This window comes from Erythranthe guttata, chromosome 14 (genome assembly GCF_056151865.1).
Source record: "Erythranthe guttata isolate IM_541 chromosome 14, IM_541, whole genome shotgun sequence".
Taxonomy (NCBI): domain Eukaryota; kingdom Viridiplantae; phylum Streptophyta; class Magnoliopsida; order Lamiales; family Phrymaceae; genus Erythranthe; species Erythranthe guttata.
The window spans coordinates 2150210-2170132 of NC_142546.1; the positions used below are offsets into that span (position 1 = coordinate 2150210).

A 19923-nucleotide genomic window follows, 5' to 3' on the forward strand; every position below is an offset into this window, starting at 1 on the left:
TTAAAACTCAACTAAGTGTACTAGTTCATTTGTTAGACTAATAACACTTGTTTGGAATTGATGGCTCACCATAATAATTTTGACTTGGTCAACGCTCGTTTATGTTTTTCGTCCCTCAAGTTTACCTCAATTTCACATTTGGTCCCTCTTATTCACACAAAAAAACATATTGAGTCCCTCATGTTTCAGTAATTTAACATTGTTTGGTCAATTTTTCGGAAATCAAGCAAAATGCAATTGACTAAAAGTGATGGTTTATTGAAACATGAGGAACTAAATCTATTTTTTTGTGAACAAGGGGGCTAAATGTGAAATTACGGTAAACTTGAGGGACAAAAAATGTAATTTTCCCAATTTCGTCGTATGAATGCTTATGCATACTCAAGCAAAATGCAGACATCAATGTTTAATAACACTCATTCACAAAGATGAACCAAAAAAAAAAAATATATCATGAAAAAGATTATTCATCGTTAATACAGAATTGAGTGCACTAGAATGATAAAAAGATACAAATAAAACAAAACCGTAAAAGATATATTAGCGACAACAATTTTACGCCGGTCAGCAAAATGCGTAAGTGATCATGGACGTATAACACTATTTTCAGTCATCACCGGTTTCGCTCTTCGTTTCATCTAAATTAATGGGTACTGGACCATAGAGACAGAAGCGTAATTTGCCTTCGAGCCATGGTTGATGAAAGTAGGCTTTATACAATTCCCAAAACTCGTCTCTGTCAAAATAGATTTCAAATAAACGGGACGCAAATTACAGACTGCAAAATGGAATTTCTCTATATCATATAATCTTGACTTGAGGCGACATATGTAAGTATTTCCACAACTTTTAAGGCTATTCATTATAATTTGGAAATGTTTTATTATTTAAATTTTCCCGTCAATTATAAATAAATTCACAAGAACCCGGTTTTTCAAATCGGATTTTACTGTTATGCCGAAGAGTGAAGCAGATAAAATAGGCAAAAAGAAAAAAACGAACTGTTGAAGAAATCAAACCTGACTTGAGGAAGAGAGAACAAGGAGTAGCCCTTGACGTCTGTGTGCATGTCAAACACAATTACTGCTAATCGGGACAGCTTAAGTACTTCCATATCGATTAATTTCTTGATCCTGAAACATATTGTTCAGCCAATTTTCAACTTAAGAAATATTAAAATAATAATAATTCAAATGCAAGCCAAAGAGAAAAGTTATTAGTTTTTCAAAACCAAGAAAACGAGACCAATGGAGGGTAACAAGTGATATATCATAAGCAATTTAAACAAGAGCTGATCACTGCATACCTGTTTGGCGTTCCAGTGGCAATATTAACACGATTCTCCAGCATAGACACCTGGTGACAGCATAAAGAGAACATGTGTCAAACTTTAGTGCCGAATACAAAGTTGAACATAATTAGGCATTCGCAAATATACGTTAGCTAGATACTCTCACTTTATTTATCATCAAAAAAATTCTGAATTGGCTACTGTGCGTAGGTAACCTAAGCCAATGAGGGTATGGGTACAGTTACATAGATGATAGATCTTAGTCTTGTTATAATCAATCGGAATTAGTCTTCATATTTCTAACTAGTAGGAGATATTTCAGAAACAATACTAGCTTGCTTGATCGAATGTTTTGAAACTTACACCTGAAAGTATTCTAATCAACTACTAGTTCATTGCAGGGAGTATTAACCATTAATTACCAAACAGAGCTATAAATTCGCTATAATTGATAGCTTGTTGCACTCAACTACATGTCCTCCTTCAGCAAGGCGGCTAATAGCTAAATAATTTGCTTACTACCGAAGTCGAAAAAAATTCATTTAGTAGACACCGAGGGCTCGTCTAACATCTTATTGCTTGAAGCTCAATATTTTTGCTGTCTTCTAATTATCAGACCAGACGAGATTGTGCTTGAACTGATAATAATAAATTCAAAGCGACTAACAGTACCTAAAGAAACACATTCCAGACTTGAACCAACACCATGCCCAGTATAACCATTCTTTCTTTGTGATAACTGAACCACACTTGAACTCTATTAGTTTCTTTAATTTTTTTTACGTAAATATACACAGTTCTAGTAAATTTATACTATTATCATATTTTCGGAACATGGTAATGTTGAATATCTCACACAAACGATAAATGAACAGCCTAAATTGATGCATACGTTAACAATCTCAAATATATAAAGTCAATCTGGAATCTAACATTACCCAAAATTTATAAGATTCAGTACCTGTTCCTCAACCTTCATATGCTTAGAGAACAGCTTTGCAGGATGGCAGTCTTGTGTCAAATTTCGCAACTCCCTGTAAAAGCAAAATATGTAGTTCAATGACAATGATAAGAAACTATCAACATAATTATAGTGTTAGTTTGTTCTCGCGTGATAAGGTCTTGTTATGTTTATTCGAGGAAGGAAAGCTCAAAGAATGAAATCATCAACCTGAGGAAATCCAACGATCTTAACGCTGATGCACTTATCACTAGAAGTGCAGGACTCCCGGTATCAACTTTTCCTGCTTTAAGATATTTTCCGCACAGCACTTCTTTCCATGATGATCCGAAAGCAACTTTCACATGCTCGCCCAAATTGCCGGTAGTATTTTGATTTTGTGCTGGACTCTGGCATAGCTCAAGCATACATGTTTCTGCTAATTCATAAAATTCAAATTACACTTCACGAATCCAGAACAAATAATACTTAAGACGACAGAAAAGTATATTTTACAGATAATGAAAGTCAATCAGCATCGTCCAGAATGTTAAATTTTCAAAAACAACACACGTTAAGATCTATTAACCGCTTGTGCTAATCCCGGAGCGCCGTAGTGTTATCTGTTCGCTCGTCTTATGGTTAGATAATCATAAACTAATTGATTCTTCCAGATAGTTTAATTTCTTCACTTATATTGCTATTCATAAGCAGCATACTACAATCATAAAACATAATCCACATTCAGAATAGCAAATTTTTGCAACCAATTGAAGACGAAAACAACTAAACAACCGCAATTTTTACAAATTGAAATCGAAAAAAAACTCAGATAACGTATGAAACCTAATCAGTTTACACCGATAATAATGTCGAAAATAAGCATGTGTAAAGCGAACCTGGTAGTGAATCGAGTTCGAGTGAGGAGAGACGAACGCGATTGGCTGATTCATACTGGTTGACGAAAAAGCTCCGCTGCTGGAGAACGTTCGCCCATTGGACGAAGATGATTTCCTCCTTCTTCTTCTTCACGGCTGGGGCTAATTCGATTTTAGTATTGTTGTTCTTCTTTTCGTTGATTTTGATCTTATTATCGCCGGTGAAATACTTCCTGTTCCTCTTCTTGTCCTTCTTCTTGTCCTTCTTCTTGTCCTTGGGTTTGTCATTTCTTTTGGATTTACGAATTGAATTCTTCGGCCGCAGCCGCGACGGCTGCTTCCCGCGGTTTTTGTTATAGCGGCCGGCGGGGGCTTTGCCCATTGCTGCTGAGGTTTTGGGGTTTGTTTGTTGTTTGACGAAACGACTCACTCACTAGGTTTTTTTTACGCCTGACATTGACAATTTGCTCCCTCTCAGCTTTTATAGTTTTTTTTTTTTACTTTTTCTTATTTTTTAAAACAAGCTTCTATATTTGGGTAAATTATACTTATACCCCTGAGGTATGCTAAAATAACTTTAAGGTCCCTATAGTATCGATAATTACAATCATCCCTGAAACATTGTTAGAAACCCTAACGGAAGAATGTCAGGCAGTGGTGTAGACAACATACAGCTAGGAGTGACATGGTTCTCCTGACATTTCTTAAATCCTTATTATGTTATATAAGATTTATAAATTTTCATTTACGATAGTATTAACAGTTTCGCATGAAACAAATATAGTGCATATCGATCCCCAAGACATAAATTTTTGGCTAGAGTTGTGACTGTAATTACCAACATCACATGGACCTTCTAGTTATTTTAACATATCTCAGAAATGTAGGTTTAGTTTACGTTTCGTATTTTAGTAAAATAAGAATAACCGATATACTTTTTCTATTGAACTTACAAAGTTTGTAGCTTTGTATAATTCAAAACACTTGGTTAGGAATTTAGGATATTAAAGTTTTGGCAATTCACTATTAGGGTTGTAAAATCGGACTAAATTATTCGAGGTCGGTTGTTAAAAATTTGTTTAAATCCGGTTTGTAAATGACGGGAACTCCATTAGTGTTCTGCACGATTAAAGTTGGTTTGAGCTTGTTTCGTGTTTGAATCGATTTAAAGTTTGTTCAAGCTCGACTCAATTGCTTATCAGACCAAGTTCAAACATTTTAAAGTTTCAAACTAACTGAACAATCATGCGTGTGATTCTACTCGTTTACACCAATATTCAATATACAATAGTAATAGATGTTCAATTAATATTCAATTAATTAATAATCTCGCTTAAATAATATATTTTTAAAGTAACTCAACTCCTTTAATAAAACTATAGTAGTATTGCAAGAACTCTTTATCTTAATAAGGTCACAGTACCAATTTTATATTCTCAAGGAAAAGTCCAGTTTTCTTTTACTTCTTTCTTTACTTTCTATAAAGTTCACAGTAACCACTCTTCAGATCAGTACAATTTCATACCTCAAGAGTTGTTAAAAATCGAGAGGCGTTAGTTAAATGGCGCTTTGTCTCATCCATTTTGTAGCCGACCATTTCTCGCCTGATATTACTTCACATCCGGCATGCAAGCTTTTTGGATCCGATTGTCCATCAAGCCCCTGACATCAAAGTATACATCAAATGAAACCGCATCATAAACAAGAAGATTATAAACAATTTCCACCATTACAGTCGTCAAATTTCAGCTTTCCCAATTTCTATTTGATGAAACATCGTTTCGCATCTCTGTTTAACTTGATAACACTCTCTTTACCAACTTATTCGCTCAAATAATATGCAGCACCTGTTCAGTTTTATTTACTTCAACTGATAGCCTCGGACAATTATTCCATTAAATTTCGAAGTCAAGAATTAGCTTCTAAATAAAACTAGTAGTAATGAATGACACAAATGTTTCGCATGCCACGTATATTCATGGAGAAGAATCGGTAACGAAAAAGTGATGTAAGCCTGAACATCTTAATCTTAGAATGTACATACTATTCACTCGTCTTTCAGAAATCTCGCTCCATCATACTACATCTCAAGTATTCTTTGAAAATGACTTGTAAATAAATATATATAGATACATATATATATATTTATTTATATATATATTAGAGCTAAAGGGAGGAAACTGACCATGCTCCAGAAAAGCACAGCATCTCCTTTAAGCGGCTTCACACACAATCCTGTAACCATCTTTCCCCCACAGCTACACTCACCAGAACCAGCCTAAAATCATATAATATATTGTGGTAAATAATATATCAACTAAGTCACGAAATACATCTCTCTCTCTATATATATATATATATTGATAAGAAAAACGACAGAAGTTGACATGCAACTACCTGGGGGAAGTATGTCTCTCCCCCCTCCACATTGTCACTCAGATACATAAGCATTGTTGCCACTCTTTGACCACCGTACTTTAAATTGTACTGCAAGAAGCAATATGATTACGTTTTAGTAAGTGAAAACTATTGAGGATAACAACGGCTCGAAGTTGATAGATATAATCAGCATAGTCAGATCGGAAAGTCACAGGACAAACTTACTGTATCGGAGAAATAATCGTGGTGCGGCCTGTAAAGCTGATCCTTTTCATACCTGTGCTTCTGCAGATGTTAGCCTGGATATTAAAATCTTCAGTCCTGTTTTTTAATTAAGAGACCGAAGAAGTACACGTATGAGAATTCACCTCAACACCTGTATACGCTCCCCATTTTCTACTGGCACTTGAGAGTAGACAGAAATTCGTTTCTCAATTGCCTGACGTGTATCGAACACAATTGTCAAAACACAGTTTCCAATAAATTTAGAAATAAATATCTAACCTCAAAATGAAATTGAAGAATATCAAAAGGACCATCAAACATGAGTTTACATAAACATTCAGATGGTAATAGTCACAGTATCAAACTGGAATTTCATGTCACCTGTATCATCGGATACATCCTCTCTTCAACACTGACAAACATACCAGAGCTCGTTCTAAGCGTGCTCTTGACACCCTGAAACCATACACGAAATGAATATATTTATTGAGACGTAAACTTACCTAGAAAAAAAAAGGATCAATTACAAGAAGTAAAGTGAGAGATTCCTGATTGCGTAATAATATAATGATTGCAATAAAATAAAATGGTATCAGATGATAACAACAGTATAAATGGAATATATAGAGATCGATGACTAAAAATTGTCATTTGTCGATGAACTAATCATGTTACTGAAAATTTCCGAGTACGTGAGTAATTCAAGACAAATTTAATAAGGCGCATTTGTCTATATTGGATATACTTGGAAACTACACATACTGGATTAGCAAACAACTATTTGTTCCGTTCTCACCTTTCCAGTTTTTGCATCCACAACAGTAGAAACCTGTAGACGGGGCTTGGCAATAGCTCTAAGATAATCACATTCCTGTAAAGCCAACAAGACAGAAATTTATTATAAATTTGTTGCAGAAACCATTCTGATATGAACATATTGCATATTGTGATCAAGAAGGTAGGGGTATAGTATGTTTCCATCCCAATTGCTTCAATTTAGTCTTACAATTTGCTAAGAAAGTTCCGAGGAAACCCAATTATTTGATATAATAAAACATCAATAGATGAACAACCTTCCTGCTGAAATGAAGGGTGAAAAAGAAGATGAAGATATATGATTGCTCATTCTATACGCATTTGTTTAACTTTTATCCTACCTCCAAGAATCAATGTGCCATCATGTGCTTTATGAATACAAACATATTTGTGAAACAATTATTTTCAGACGGTTAGAAAGAAAAGAGATGCAGTAATCCCCTATAAGATGATTATATTAGTATGATACAAGACGGTAGATATCATATAACTTTATCATTCAATAAATGAAAATGTTTCACAAAGAAGTTATAAAAATGGGTGTAACAAGCACACCTCGGCACTTAAGAAGTTATGGAATACGACAACACGTGGCGACCAGCTAACTATTTCTGGTTTCACCTGCATCACGCCGTGAAAGAAGACCAATGAGAAAAGGCGGGTTTAAGAACAAAATATCAGTGTAGTTATTTCGTTGTTCAATTTCTTTATATGAAAGACTACCAGCTAACAGAAGTTCAGAAAAAAAAAAAATGGGCCATACATATCCAAGACGCAACATTGCAGCTTCTTTGTCTTCCCAATGAGAAATACCTGAAAAAAGGAAGTAGGCGTTAAGACCGGTGATGCCTTAAACAGTCCAACACGTGTTTTGAGGAATTTATTTGTGAACTTTTTTTACCAACAAAGGTATAAATAAACCTTTAGTAACTCAAAGACTACCTCGACTCAGACCTCGAATTCTTGTCAAGGAAGGTCCGTCCCCTACAATTTCCAAAAGGTGGTTTCATAAATGCATAGCTATCAAGTGTCGCATACTCACATTTCGGGCGCGTAGGGTGGGGGTGAATCGAAACATAAAGTACTCTTGGAGAATGAAATGAATGAGAAATTTACCATACGATTCCTCCAACTTCCTTATAAATGCCAATTGAATGAAAGCACCTGAACATTCATAATCAAACTGTCACTTAAACTAATTGCATAAAAACTAAAAACAGCAAATAATAAATATTCAGGATCGACACAAATTCAATGGATTCGCAGCCCTGAAAAGGCAAAGAAATAAATTGGGATACGAAATCCTAAACGAGAACACATGTTCACTTATCGTTCAACAATCAAACATTGATTACAGCTTGCAGTTTAATGATGGCAGCATCAACTTGTAGCCCACACCGTACTGTTTCAAGTTATTGAATTCACATAGGAACTATTGAAATTGAAAATAATTCTGAAATGAATCAACTCTGAACAATGAACACCCAATCAATATTTCAGCAGTAAATAACAAAATCGGCATTACAAACAACAACAAAAAATTGCTCCAACACACGCAACATAAAAATGGAGGGAAACAGCCGCGCGTGACTCATAAATGAGTTCTCAATAATGAGAGATTCGCATCAGCATACAAAAGAGATGCAGAAACTATCTTCCTTAAATTATTTAATTAAAAAAAATATTATTTATACAGAGTATTGGGGAATACCGATAATCATTCCAACGGTTACAAATGCAAGCAGAGCGAAGAAAAATCTCATCGCAAAGGCAACCATTTCTATCGGAGAATTGAAGATCGGCAGGCAAATTTCTCGCGGAATCCGTGTAATTTTGGGGGTGGAAAAGTAACGTAATTACATTCATGAGGGCAACTTCGTCATTTTGTTAGTATATAAACGTATGTAACGGCTTACTCTCATTTTATACCAAAGTATAATTAGAAAACTACAGTTTTCACCCCTCAAGTTTTCACTAATTACTTATTTGGTCCCCTATTTTAAAAAAATACATTTGATCCCTCATGTTTCAATAAGTTAACGCTTTCGGTCATTTTCATCAATTTACAGTTAGTCTGCCAGTTAAGTCATTGATGGGCACACACTAGATTCCGTTAGTTTTAACAGAAAATTAACAGAAATGATTAAAAATGTTGAATTTTTGAAACATGAGGGACTAAATGTGTTAGGGGTGAGCAAAAAACCCGAAAAACCGAACCGAAAACCGAACCGAAAACCGAAAAAACCGAGCCGATATGTACCGTCCCGACTTAAAACCGCATACACGGTAATTTTTTTTTGAAAAACCGAAAATATCGGTTTGTGTATGGAGAATTTAAAAATTACCGAACCGATTTCCCGAACCGAACCGATTTATACAAAATGATGTATTTTTGATATATATTATAAATACTTACCCTAGCGTGCCTCTATCTTTCGAGCGCCTCCATGTGACATCGTTTTCTATTAATTAATTTTGGTTGTGACGTGTTTTTTATTAGTTAATTTTCGGTTGTTATTTGTTAATTTTCTCAAATAAATATAATGAAAGTCCAAATATATGGGTTTTATGCCGAACCGGTTCGAACAAATAGACGAAATCGAAACCGAAAATAAACCGAATTGATACCGAAACCGTTAACCGAAAACCGAAAAACCGATTCACACCGAACCGAAAAAAAACCGACATATTCGGTTTTTAAAATATGAGAAACCGATATTATCGGTACATGTTTGGTTTATTGGAAAAACCGAGCCGTACCGACCCGTGCACACCCCTAAAATGTGTTTTTGTTGAACATGAGGGGCCAAATGTGAAATCGGTGCTAACGTGAGGGGCGAAAACTGTAATTTCTCCAAGTATTTCTTTTGGTATTTAAGTTATAAATTATAAATTAATAATATTGTTCACAGTTCCAAAAAATATGTATCTATACTCCCTCTAAAGGGAAAATTATAGTTTTCATGCCTCAAGTTTGCACCGATTTCACATTTGGTCTCTCATGTTAACAAACACACATTTGGTCCCTTATGTTTCAATAATTTAATATTTTTCGTCATTTTCATCAATTTTCAGTTAAAACTAACGGAATTAACTGTATGTCCATCGTTGCCGTCTGCCTTAACTAACGGACTAACGGTAAATGACAAAAAATGTTAAATTATTAAAACATGAGGGATCATATGTATTTTTTGTGAACATAAGGGGCCAAATAGGAAATTATTGCAAGGCTGCCGTCTGCCTTAACTAACGGACTAACGGTAAATGACAAAAAATGTTAAATTATTAAAACATGAGGGACCATATGTATTTTTTGTGAACATAAGGGGCCAAATAGGAAATTATTGCAAACTTGAGTGGCGAAAACTGTAATTTCCCCAAAATAAAATACATGGACGGACACTAATGAAGCGTATGCTAAGTTCACGCGCTACGGTAATCCCTACCTGAAAACGAAGCAGAAGTACCCGATTTGGATCTCATAAACCAGTTCGTTGATTTTCTCTCTCTAACACGCCCACACATTTGTCCGCAAATGTTCTTCACCTTCCCCTCCATTAAATTTCTCTCTGAAGTAATCAATCATTGACTTCAATTGGTGAATTTTTTTTCTTCGGTTCTGTTACGGCCGCGATTCCGGAGATGATGTAGGAGAAAGTATCCAAAAAAGAGAATAGCCATTGTGAATTTTGGTCGATTGAATATATCAGAGTGACCTAAATTTTTTGGTTTAGGTATGGCTGATCCTTCAGCTTATCAATTGTCCATTGTCTTAGTGGGGATTTTCTTTCTTGTCCTGCCATCAATCACCGCCGCGGACGACGCTTCTGCCCCTACTGGCGAAATCGCCAACTGCACGAACGATTTCCGATTGGTAATGTTTCAAGTTCTTTCTGTTGTACTTTTTGTTTATCGGATGTTTTGTTGATGAAATGGGCATTATTTCCATTGTGTTCTTATTTATGTGTGTAAGTTACAATGTGTTGGGTATATTGGGTTAGGTTAGAGAAAGTAACATTTATGCCATAATGCTTGATGGGGGAAAATAGGTTGTTACATTCAGTTGAGTGCATGTAGTATGCCTGCTTGTGTGTTTCTCCGTGTCAACACATGTACGAGGTGATTATTCTGTGGGGTCAAAGTATGTGCTATAAGTTTCGCAATTTTACCTTTGTTGGTATGAATTCTTAGTTCTAAGGTACTGAGTTATTTCCAACGAAGAAAAATGACGAGTTTGCCGATGGGTGGATTATGAGATTAAGTTCTGAGGTGGAGCAATATGATATTGATGGCAGTATTCTGATTTTATTGTGGGGGGAGAGACAACATATGTATTTAAGTTTTTCTTTTGGTGACCTTACCGTAATTTAAACTCTTCTTAGGCATTTCTATGCAAAAAAATTCCCAAGACTAAAAGAGAAAAAAAATCATTTTTTTTCTGGAACTATGCTAATTTTGCTTGTGCTTTGTTTTTCCAGGTTAAGATCAACAGATGGGTAGATGGTGTTGAAAAAGAGCCAATAGGTGGGTTAACTGCTGATTTTGGCGCTATATTGCCTGCTCTCGCGAAACAAGGCAACAGATTGCCAGCTACTTTTTCAGCACCTCTAGATAGCTGTTCACTCTCCACGTCTAAGGTATTTTTATGTCAAATGCTTCAGTTTCATTCCCTATACATTGTATGGTTATTGGAAGTTTGATGTTAAATTGCATATAATATGCGTTAATCATTTGGACCTAAGTCCATGTTCCAGGAATTTTCTTATAGAATAGGTCTCTGAAATTGATGCCCATAAAAAATCTATTTCTACAATAGGAAGTACTGAAGTACAGAATCCTGGTTCCTGCCTCTAGTTCTTCATTTCTCATTTTTTTTCCCTCTTCCTTTCCTGCTACAACTATGTTGGTTTTTTTCCTGCTACAGCTATGTTGGATGATTTGTAGGTGACTAGGTGAACATTTTAGAATTTCCATTTCAGACTTCCTGGATAAATTTTCCTTGAGCTTGTACTGAATCGCAATATTAGAAGGATAGCGATGCTTCCACAGTTAATTTTGTCATTCACTCTCTCTGGAGGTAGTTATATTAATGTACAAAAAAAAAAAAAAAGAGCTGAATGAGGCTCCAAATTCTCGTGTTTGAATTTAATGTGCACAATGTGACAAGGAATCAGGTTTACTGAAATGTCTGATTTTGAAAGTTTTAGCATAGGTCATTCTTTGACCCCCAAACCTGCATCTCTAGCTACACATGGAGTTTATTTTCCATTCTATAATCCATAGGTGAAAGACAGCCGACAAGCTTAACTTTTTATCGAAAGCAACTACATTATTATCCTTTGTGATCTTAATTAGTTTTCAAGTACAATATAAGAGTCTCTCGTCTATTTTGATGTAGCTATCAGGCTCTATTGCAATTGCTGTACGTGGTGAGTGTATCTTTACCGCCAAGGCTCAAATTGCACAAGCAGGAGGAGCGGCAGCATTAGTGATGATAAATGACGATGAAGGTAGCTTCACTTCGTATGGCATATGTTGCGTAACTTTGTATAGCCTGCATTTGTGCCTCCTATCTTGGCTTAGTGGATTCTGCTTTGGTTTGGGATTGATTTCGACCTTGGTTGAACTTTTATAGGTCTTCTTCAGATGGGTTGTGGGAATGAGACTAATTTGAACATTACCATTCCTGTTATTACAATTTCTAAGTCAGGAGGAGAGGAACTAAAGAAATCCATGGATGGTGGAGCGAAAGGTGAGTCTAATTCATGCATTTCAGTGAAAATACTTCTAAGTAAAGTTTGTCAGTTATGCTAATCTTAGTCTGAGAGTGTTATAATATTTGCTAGTTTGAGATCAAAGTCTTTGACAGCAGGGTCTCTAGTATGGTTGTTAAATTTCCTTTTTGGGAGCAGCTTATTCTTTTTTTTTCTTTCGTTGGTATAAACTGTATGTATTTGTACTTTACTATACTTGATCCCCTTTCTGATGGAATCAACATCAAGTTAACCTTGCGTCGATATTCCTTGTATATGCCCTGTCTGTCCTATCATTTACATTCCTATGACAATTTGTTGAAAATTTGGAAACCCAGAGATGGTAAAGAGAATGAAAGATCTAGTTGACTGACACTGTACCTGTTGAAATTTCTCTTGGAATTTTTTCTTTCTGAGACTCATTCAGCCTCTCCATATCTTACCCACTTGGAAAGTAAAGGTGTCTGGTTATATACCCCGAAAGTTGAAGAAATTAATCATGTGACTGTTGCTTGTGGATCTTTAATCCAGACAGTGCATCCATCATTGAAATGAATATATTGCTACATTGTATTGTTGTCCAATTTGGCTGTCAAAGTTTACTTAACGGGAAAAAGAAACCGTTCGCAAAAAAAGAAATTCAATCAATTACTATGAATCTGCAACCAAAAAATATGTTTATGGGATAGTTCTCAACCCCATGTTGCAACTAGCAGAAAATTTCATATCATGTCTGCTATTGTTTGTCGTATATGGTTTTTGTCAGGTTTTTTAGAATTCTGCTGGAATTTGTTGACCAATCATGGTGTCTGTATCTATTTCAAAACTTTATTGGATAAACTGGATTGCTAACTTCTGTGTTTCTGATGTAGTGGAACTTCTGCTATACGCTCCCAATCGACCAATTTTAGACTATTCAGTAATATTCTTGTGGATGATGGCTGTTGGAACCGTAGTTACCGCTTCACTTTGGTCGGAGATCACTGGATCGGAGAATAGTGATGAGCGCTATAATGAATTGTCACCGAAGGTTCCGTCAAAATTTGTCTTTATTTTCTTGTGCAATACAAATTCGTAGTTTATAAAGAGATCTCTATTTGTCTTGATTGTTAAGTAGGTCACATTATGTTCTGGTGTATTATTTTATCTCAGTTTTAGATCCAAACCATGTCATCTCTATTGCAATTTCTATTTCTTGTGTTATTTTGGTTTCACATAAATAATTTTCTGACCAGAAATTGGTGGTTCATGCTTCATGTTCATGTTGTTTGTTTTTTGCTGATAGCTGCATTTTTTTGTTCATTTTAGGAATCTGATGCTGCAGCAGCAAAGCAGGAGGAAGACAAGGAAATCCTCCATATTAACACGAAAAGTGCTGTAGTTTTTGTTATAACGGCATCAACTTTTCTGCTGCTACTTTACTTCTTCATGTCTTCGTGGTTTGTCTGGGTTCTAATTGTACTTTTCTGCATTGGAGGTATTGAGGTAAATATTAACTTTAGTTATTTGTTTCTTTCAGATAATGATAGTCTAGTTGGATATAATCGTTAATCTCTTTTCTCCAGCGGCTGTTTCCCGCAATTACTAAGTACCATTGCAATGAACTTGAATTCAAAATTTGTAGTGTTGAATTATGAGAATACTCTATCTTTGACTAGGAAAACATAGATATTTGAAATTCATACATGATTTATAGATGATGTTGAAATCTTAGGCAACTTTATACTATATTGCTTTCAATGACTATCTTAGTTTGATTCATTGATTTGCATGTTCAAGCCTGCACATGTGATTCATTGATTTGCATTTTCAAGCCTGCACATGGATGACCATATTGGGAATGTGTCTGCGGCAGTTTGATGAGACTCAGTTTGAAATCAGTCCAAATTTTATCCTTATTACAACGATCTCATATAGTCATTCCTCGATTTTAAGGCATATCATTCTGTATGGAACTATTAATTTACGCGCAAGACTTATTGATTGTTTTTGGCTATCAGGGAATGCATAATTGTATCGTTTCATTGGTGATGAGGTATGAATTAGTTGTTTTTGTTAAATAGGTAAGGCTATATTGTTATGGTGGGCTCGTTATTTCATGCATTCTTTACCTCATGCCCTGTTTTTTAAGCAGCAAATGCAAAGGTTGTCAAAAGAAGACGGTAAATCTGCCACTTCTTGGGGAGATGACCATTCTCTCTTTAGTTGTGTTGATATGCTGTCTGGTATTTGCCGTTGTCTGGGCTGCTAATCGGAAAGCATCTTACTCTTGGATTGGACAAGATGTTCTTGTAAGTTCTCCCATAAACTCAATCATCCTTTATGGCATCTGGCATAGACCAATACTCCTTACTGGTGTATACCCAATGGCCTCGTTGATCCCTTTTTTCTATAATCGAGTTTCCCCTTTGATTATTAATTGTAAATCATTAGAATATTATACTCTTGTAGTGTTAAATGATTGACCACATTATATCTTTGCGTTCGTCTATCTCTTTTTGATAAGTTCAACATATTGATATGACATTTGGTTTTGGAGTTGTGGGAATGACCATATAAAATCAAGAAGGCCATTCGATTATGTGATGGATGGAATATACACTAAATCAACTATATCATTGTTATATTAAATTCCCGATCATCTAACAAATTTAACTCATAGCTGTATATTTTATTTTCAATTTGATGCTATCAATGTATGCACTTTCTTAATTAGCACCGGTTATGTTAATTTAGCATATATGCATCCAAGTGTGTGATCTGGCACATTTATTTATGTCCCTATCATGTACATATCGTTCTAAATCTTTTGCTTCTCAACAACGCACCTGCAATTTCTTTATTCATATTTAGCTGCCTCGTTCCTTTTTGCATTTTTTTATGTTTGTGGGAAGTTTGGATTTTTATGTCTAGTTGCAATTTTTGTGTCGCCTCAAACTAAAGCCTTTTGATATTGTTTTTGCTGTTGCTGAATCATGCAACAGCTGTTGATCATGTTTGGAAAATTATATTCCCAAGTATTTATGATTTCTGTGAATGGCAGGGAATTTGTATGATGTTAACCGTATTGCAATTGGCTCAATTACCAAATATAAAGGTATAAAGAGACACCATATTCAGTTACTAATTTGCTAATCCTTTTGTCTTTATCTAATAAGTTCTGTTATCGTATAGGTCGCCACAGTACTTCTGTGTTGTGCATTCTTATACGACATATTTTGGGTTTTTCTATCTCCATATATATTCCATGACAGCGTTATGATTGCGGTAAGTTTATTTGTACTTAGTCATTTCTCTTTTCCCTTTAATAACAATCCTATGGATTTTTGTATAAAAAATTCAATATGAATTCTCCTTTCTTAGGATCAACTGTTAAAATATTGTATTAGATCTGATTTTCTAGTAACATCCCTAATTTAACAACAAAGTAATTTGTAACATTTAGGGATATAATCATCTTTTTCATTTTTAATAACTACCTAAAAAGTTAATTGCAACGAGTAGGGTTGCTACTACTTTTATTGAATAGTAGCATTTAATTGTGGGCCTGAATTGGTTTGAATCTTGTCAACTAACATGTTACTAACTCCTACTCCCTCGGTTCCTAAATAATTGTCACTTTTCACTTTTCACTTTTCACAAAGATTAAGAAACTCAATAAATATATCTTGATTTTAGAAAAATCATATAAAAATGACTAAAATAACCTTTATTATTTAATGTTTTACAAGAGAAAATTAATGAATAGAGTTTCATTAATAAGGTTAAAACAGGAAAAATGCATTTAATGCAGTATTGGAAATCTAAAGTGACAGATAATATGGAACAAAAATATTTTTAAAAGGAGACAGTTATTATGGAACAGAGGGAGTACTATTTAGTCAATACAACTTAATAGTGGCAACTGAACGAGGCCAAACTATATCAAAACATCTGAGAGAATATTTGGCACACATTAAAGAATGACTATTATTCATAACTACTGGCCCTTTTCTTCCTAATTGTTAGTTGTTTGAAAATGACCATGGCATAAACTTTAGATAGGTGGTTTTGCTGATCATTCATGAATATTTTGCTTAGCGTATGTGTATGGTACAACATAACCATCTCCATTTTTGCCCCACATTTTTTATCGATGGTGCTACGTTTCAGGAATTTTAAGAATTTGGGACTAGAACTGATAAGTCTGATATTGGTTTGGTGAAATTTCATTTTGAATATCCAAAAGACAAAATAGTTGAAAATCAATCAGAAGATAGACTTGAAATTAGCGTTTCGCTATTCCAAGTCGGATCACTCTTTCAGTTCTTGTAAATTAGTTGAACGAAGCTGAGTTTGTTTCCATGCCGTTCAGGTTGCTAGAGGTGACAAGAGCGGTGGAGAATCGATCCCCATGCTTCTGAGAGTTCCTCGAATTGCCGATCCTTATGAGGGTTATAACATGATAGGCTTTGGGGATATTCTATTCCCTGGTTTGCTAGTCTCCTTTTCTTTTAGGTATTTTCATTGAAACCCTATTAATTACCAGTACAGATTTAATTATGCTGTCCATGTACAAACTGCATAGTGAACCCTTAACAAAAGATTCACGAATCATTATATCAGTATTTCTGATATACATCGTCATCAAGGAGTAAATTAACTGTGTAGTAGTTATATATATATATATATATATATATATATATATATATATATATATATATATATATATATATATATATATATATATATATATATATATATGGGTTTGGAACTCTTTTCCAACTGACGATCCGTTTTGGGTTTTGTTTCAGATTCGACAAAGCTAATAAGAAGAGGATACTAAATGGGTACTTTCTATTTTTGACAATTGGCTATGGACTTGGTGAGTTTTTTCACTCTATATTTCGATTGTTTTCATTGTAATTACAACTACATTAATGAATTGTTTGTCTATCATAGGAGGTTTTGTTCTTTGTCAGAGCAATGAAACATGTTTGAACTATAAAATTAACAAAAAAGGTTGAACCGCATTATTGTAGTTTTACTTTAGTGAAAATTCCACGAATTTTCCTGCTACCAAAGTGGGTTTGTTAGCCATTGAATGTGCATACTGTGATTACATCAAGTTAATTATTGACATTACATCATTGTTTTGGCTCAAAATTAATTTGACCGAAAAATAGGATTTGAGAACAGAATGTAAACAGTGCAGGTAACTAATTATTAACTCGAGGTGATATATTTACTGCAGGTCTAGCATTCACTTACTTAGGGTTGTATTTGATGGACGGACATGGTCAACCTGCTCTCCTATACCTAGTCCCTTGTACATTGGGTAAGGATTCTTTCTCTTTACGATCGATCAACAAGAGAAAACATTTCATGGTTATTATTTTTGTCGTTTTTCTCCTTTTGACGTTTCTGTGAATTATGTGCCTGCAAAATCTCAGGAACTTGTGTCGTGTTGGGTTGGATAAGAGGGGAGCTGAAACAACTATGGAGCTATGGCACTTCTTCGGCAGATGCTACTGCTTCTGGAGAAGCTTGACGCACGGTATATTTCCCATCTTCGACCCGAACCAAATTCGACGGTGATACTACAGTGTAGAAGCTTATATACTTTATGCACTTATCTTTTTTCCTTCCTATATTAGTTTTTTTTCTTTCTTTTTTCAAATGTTTTCCTCACATATATTGCACACTAGAGAGACTAAGTAAATATTTTGATTATATTATCCTCGGTGTACTTTATCCACTATATTACATGGATATACAATTACACAATGAAAACTCTACACAGAGCCAATCATGCAGTTTCTTGTTTGTGTGTGAGAAGAGCAGACACAAACTCATCCATTGCTCTATGTGAAGACCCTCCTTCATCACTCAAAGCCAATCTCATCAACTCTGCAATTTCACCTGCTTTCTTCTTCATCTCCTCTGCTTTATCTCCTCCATCCATAACACTCTCAATCACACTCTTCACTTTCTCTCTACTAACAACACCCGCAAGCCCTCTCGTCAGCTCCACGCACACCCCCATTTCCTCCACCAGCATCTTCGCGTTGTACCCTTGCTCTGCCGCCAGCGGCCACCCTATCATCGGCACACCCTGGCTCAAACTCTCCGCCGTCGAATTCCACCCGCAGTGGGTCAAGAACGCGCCTGTAGATTTGTGGCATAGGATCTCTAGCTGCGGGGCCCACCCGTGGACCACCAGCGACACATCGGCAACCCTCTGTTCGAACCCGATCGGCAGCCACTCTTCAGATTTGAACTCGCCTTTCAGGTCGAAGCCGAAGGGAGGCCTGATAACCCAAATGAATGGCTTTTTACTGTCCTCCAACCCCATTGCTAGTGCCATCATTTGAGATGGGGTAATTGTGTTTTGTGAGCCGAAGGATATGTAAAGAACCGATCTTTCGGGGCGGGAATCGAGCCATTCGAGGCATTTTTCGGCCGAAACTCCGGGTTTTCGACCCGTGTGTTGCCCGATTAAACCATCGGTCGGGTTTGAATTCATCATTCTTGGTGGGAGGAGTGGTCCAATGCACCACACGGGGAGGTTAGTGTAGTTCTTGAGGATGTTTAATCCCAAGGGTTCGATTTCCTCGGCGGTGTTGCACAACCAGCCGAACGAATTCATGGAGTTTTCGATCTGTGGCTGGAAGAATCTGGACCAGGAATCTGTTCCGTCTGCAGCCCTGAGAAAAGAGTGGAGCTGAGTGATATGGAAGACGCATGAATCGGGGAATCCAGGGAGGTTGAACTCGTCGTCGGCAGTACGGCGGCGGTGGGGGAGGTGCTGCCATAGGGATACGTATGCGGCGGTGCCGTACGCGCCGCCGGTGGAGAAGGTCACGTTGACGGTGCCGAAGGATTCGGCGACGGCGTTGGCCCAGCCCATGAAGACGTCGGAGATAATGCAGAGGGGAGGGCGGCCGTTTTGATCGGCGGTGATGTTCTGAATTAGGGCACGGAACGGTGGTTCGAGGGAGGTTGAGGAGTGGAAGAGGTTAACGACTAGGTTTAAGGGGAGGGATTCTGTGTTCTCGGCGTTTGGCGGAAGGCCGTGGTCGGAGGTGTTGAGCGGGAGCTCGAATAAGTGGATGCCGGAGCTTGGTGTAGGGTTTTTGGCTACGGCGGCGGCGAGGTGGCGGACGTTGAGTGGGGTGGTGGCGATGGTGATTGTGAAGCCGAATCGGCGGTGGATTTGGTTGGCTAGTGCTAGGAATGGGATTAGGTGGCCTTGTGCCATGAACGGCAGCATCACTATGTGCTGCTGCTGCTCTTCTTTGTCCGCCATTTTTGCTCTGTGTTTTTTCTTTGTTTTCAGTGTGTGTGTGTGTGTTTTTTATTTTATTTTAGGGTAAATTACACACACCCCCCTGAGGTAAGCTTAAATAACTGTAAGGTCCCTATGGTATTGATAATTACACTTAGCCCCCTGAAACGTAGTCAGAAACTCTAATGGGATAATGAATTGGATACGTTATTCCGATAGGGTTCTAACGGACTATTGGTTTCAGAAAGTGGTGAAGACAACAAAGAACTATGGGGTAACATGGCTCCCCGAACATTCCCGAACATTTCTTAAATCACCCATAGCTCTTTGTTGTCTCCACCACTTTCTGAAACCAATAGTCCGTTAGAACCCTA

The 19923-nt window shown here is 36.3% G+C and overlaps 4 protein-coding genes across 4 annotated transcripts; 1 reads left to right on the forward strand and 3 right to left on the reverse strand.

The window, feature by feature from the left end:
- Positions 1-429: 429 nt before the first annotated feature.
- LOC105963157 (U3 containing 90S pre-ribosomal complex subunit) lies at positions 430-4771 on the reverse strand. Its single transcript, XM_012987536.2, has 7 exons — positions 4635-4771; positions 3131-3559; positions 2463-2667; positions 2253-2325; positions 1307-1356; positions 1020-1133; positions 430-736 (listed from the first exon to the last, which is right to left on the reverse strand). Exons 2-7 carry the CDS (start codon positions 3489-3491, stop codon positions 607-609), a joined length of 933 nt encoding a protein of 310 aa, XP_012842990.1. The 5' UTR covers positions 3492-3559; positions 4635-4771; the 3' UTR covers positions 430-606.
- LOC105963158 (prolyl 4-hydroxylase 1) lies at positions 4476-8423 on the reverse strand. Its single transcript, XM_012987537.2, has 12 exons — positions 8241-8423; positions 7646-7693; positions 7472-7513; positions 7293-7342; positions 7085-7150; positions 6510-6584; positions 6095-6169; positions 5857-5927; positions 5714-5765; positions 5507-5596; positions 5295-5387; positions 4476-4771 (listed from the first exon to the last, which is right to left on the reverse strand). The coding sequence occupies exons 1-12, from the start codon at positions 8305-8307 to the stop codon at positions 4667-4669; spliced, it is 834 nt and encodes a 277-aa protein (XP_012842991.2). The 5' UTR covers positions 8308-8423; the 3' UTR covers positions 4476-4666.
- Positions 8424-9926: 1503 nt separating this feature from the next.
- SPPL3 (SIGNAL PEPTIDE PEPTIDASE-LIKE 3) lies at positions 9927-17999 on the forward strand. The gene is made up of 14 exons (XM_012987538.2): positions 9927-10403; positions 11008-11166; positions 11928-12039; positions 12165-12281; positions 13155-13312; positions 13591-13767; positions 14283-14317; positions 14417-14573; positions 15326-15379; positions 15457-15549; positions 16637-16779; positions 17076-17146; positions 17516-17599; positions 17715-17999. The coding sequence occupies exons 1-14, from the start codon at positions 10266-10268 to the stop codon at positions 17810-17812; spliced, it is 1596 nt and encodes a 531-aa protein (XP_012842992.2). The 5' UTR covers positions 9927-10265; the 3' UTR covers positions 17813-17999.
- LOC105963160 (UDP-glycosyltransferase 92A1) lies at positions 17976-19570 on the reverse strand. Its single transcript, XM_012987539.2, has one exon. The coding sequence runs from the start codon at positions 19568-19570 to the stop codon at positions 18071-18073; it is 1500 nt and encodes a 499-aa protein (XP_012842993.2). The 3' UTR covers positions 17976-18070.
- Between the last annotated feature and the right edge of the window lie 353 nt (positions 19571-19923).

Coding starts and splice junctions, on each gene's coding strand:
- SPPL3 (XM_012987538.2), top strand. CDS start 10,266: ATGGCTGATCCTTCAGCTTATCAATTGTCCATTGTCTTAGTGGGGATT. Junction 13,768..14,282: donor TCTGCATTGGAGGTATTGAG/GTAAATATTAAC, acceptor TTTGGCTATCAG/GGAATGCATAATTGTATCGT. Junction 17,600..17,714: donor CCTAGTCCCTTGTACATTGG/GTAAGGATTCTT, acceptor GCAAAATCTCAG/GAACTTGTGTCGTGTTGGGT.
- LOC105963160 (XM_012987539.2), bottom strand. CDS start 19,570: ATGGCGGACAAAGAAGAGCAGCAGCAGCACATAGTGATGCTGCCGTTC.
- LOC105963158 (XM_012987537.2), bottom strand. CDS start 8,307: ATGGTTGCCTTTGCGATGAGATTTTTCTTCGCTCTGCTTGCATTTGTA. Junction 7,694..8,240: donor AACCGTTGGAATGATTATCG/GTATTCCCCAAT, acceptor ATGAATGTTCAG/GTGCTTTCATTCAATTGGCA. Junction 7,343..7,471: donor AATTCGAGGTCTGAGTCGAG/GTAGTCTTTGAG, acceptor TCCTTTTTTCAG/GTATTTCTCATTGGGAAGAC.
- LOC105963157 (XM_012987536.2), bottom strand. CDS start 3,491: ATGGGCAAAGCCCCCGCCGGCCGCTATAACAAAAACCGCGGGAAGCAG. Junction 2,326..2,462: donor AGATCGTTGGATTTCCTCAG/GTTGATGATTTC, acceptor TTGCTTTTACAG/GGAGTTGCGAAATTTGACAC. Junction 1,357..2,252: donor ATATGAAGGTTGAGGAACAG/GTACTGAATCTT, acceptor TGCTGTCACCAG/GTGTCTATGCTGGAGAATCG.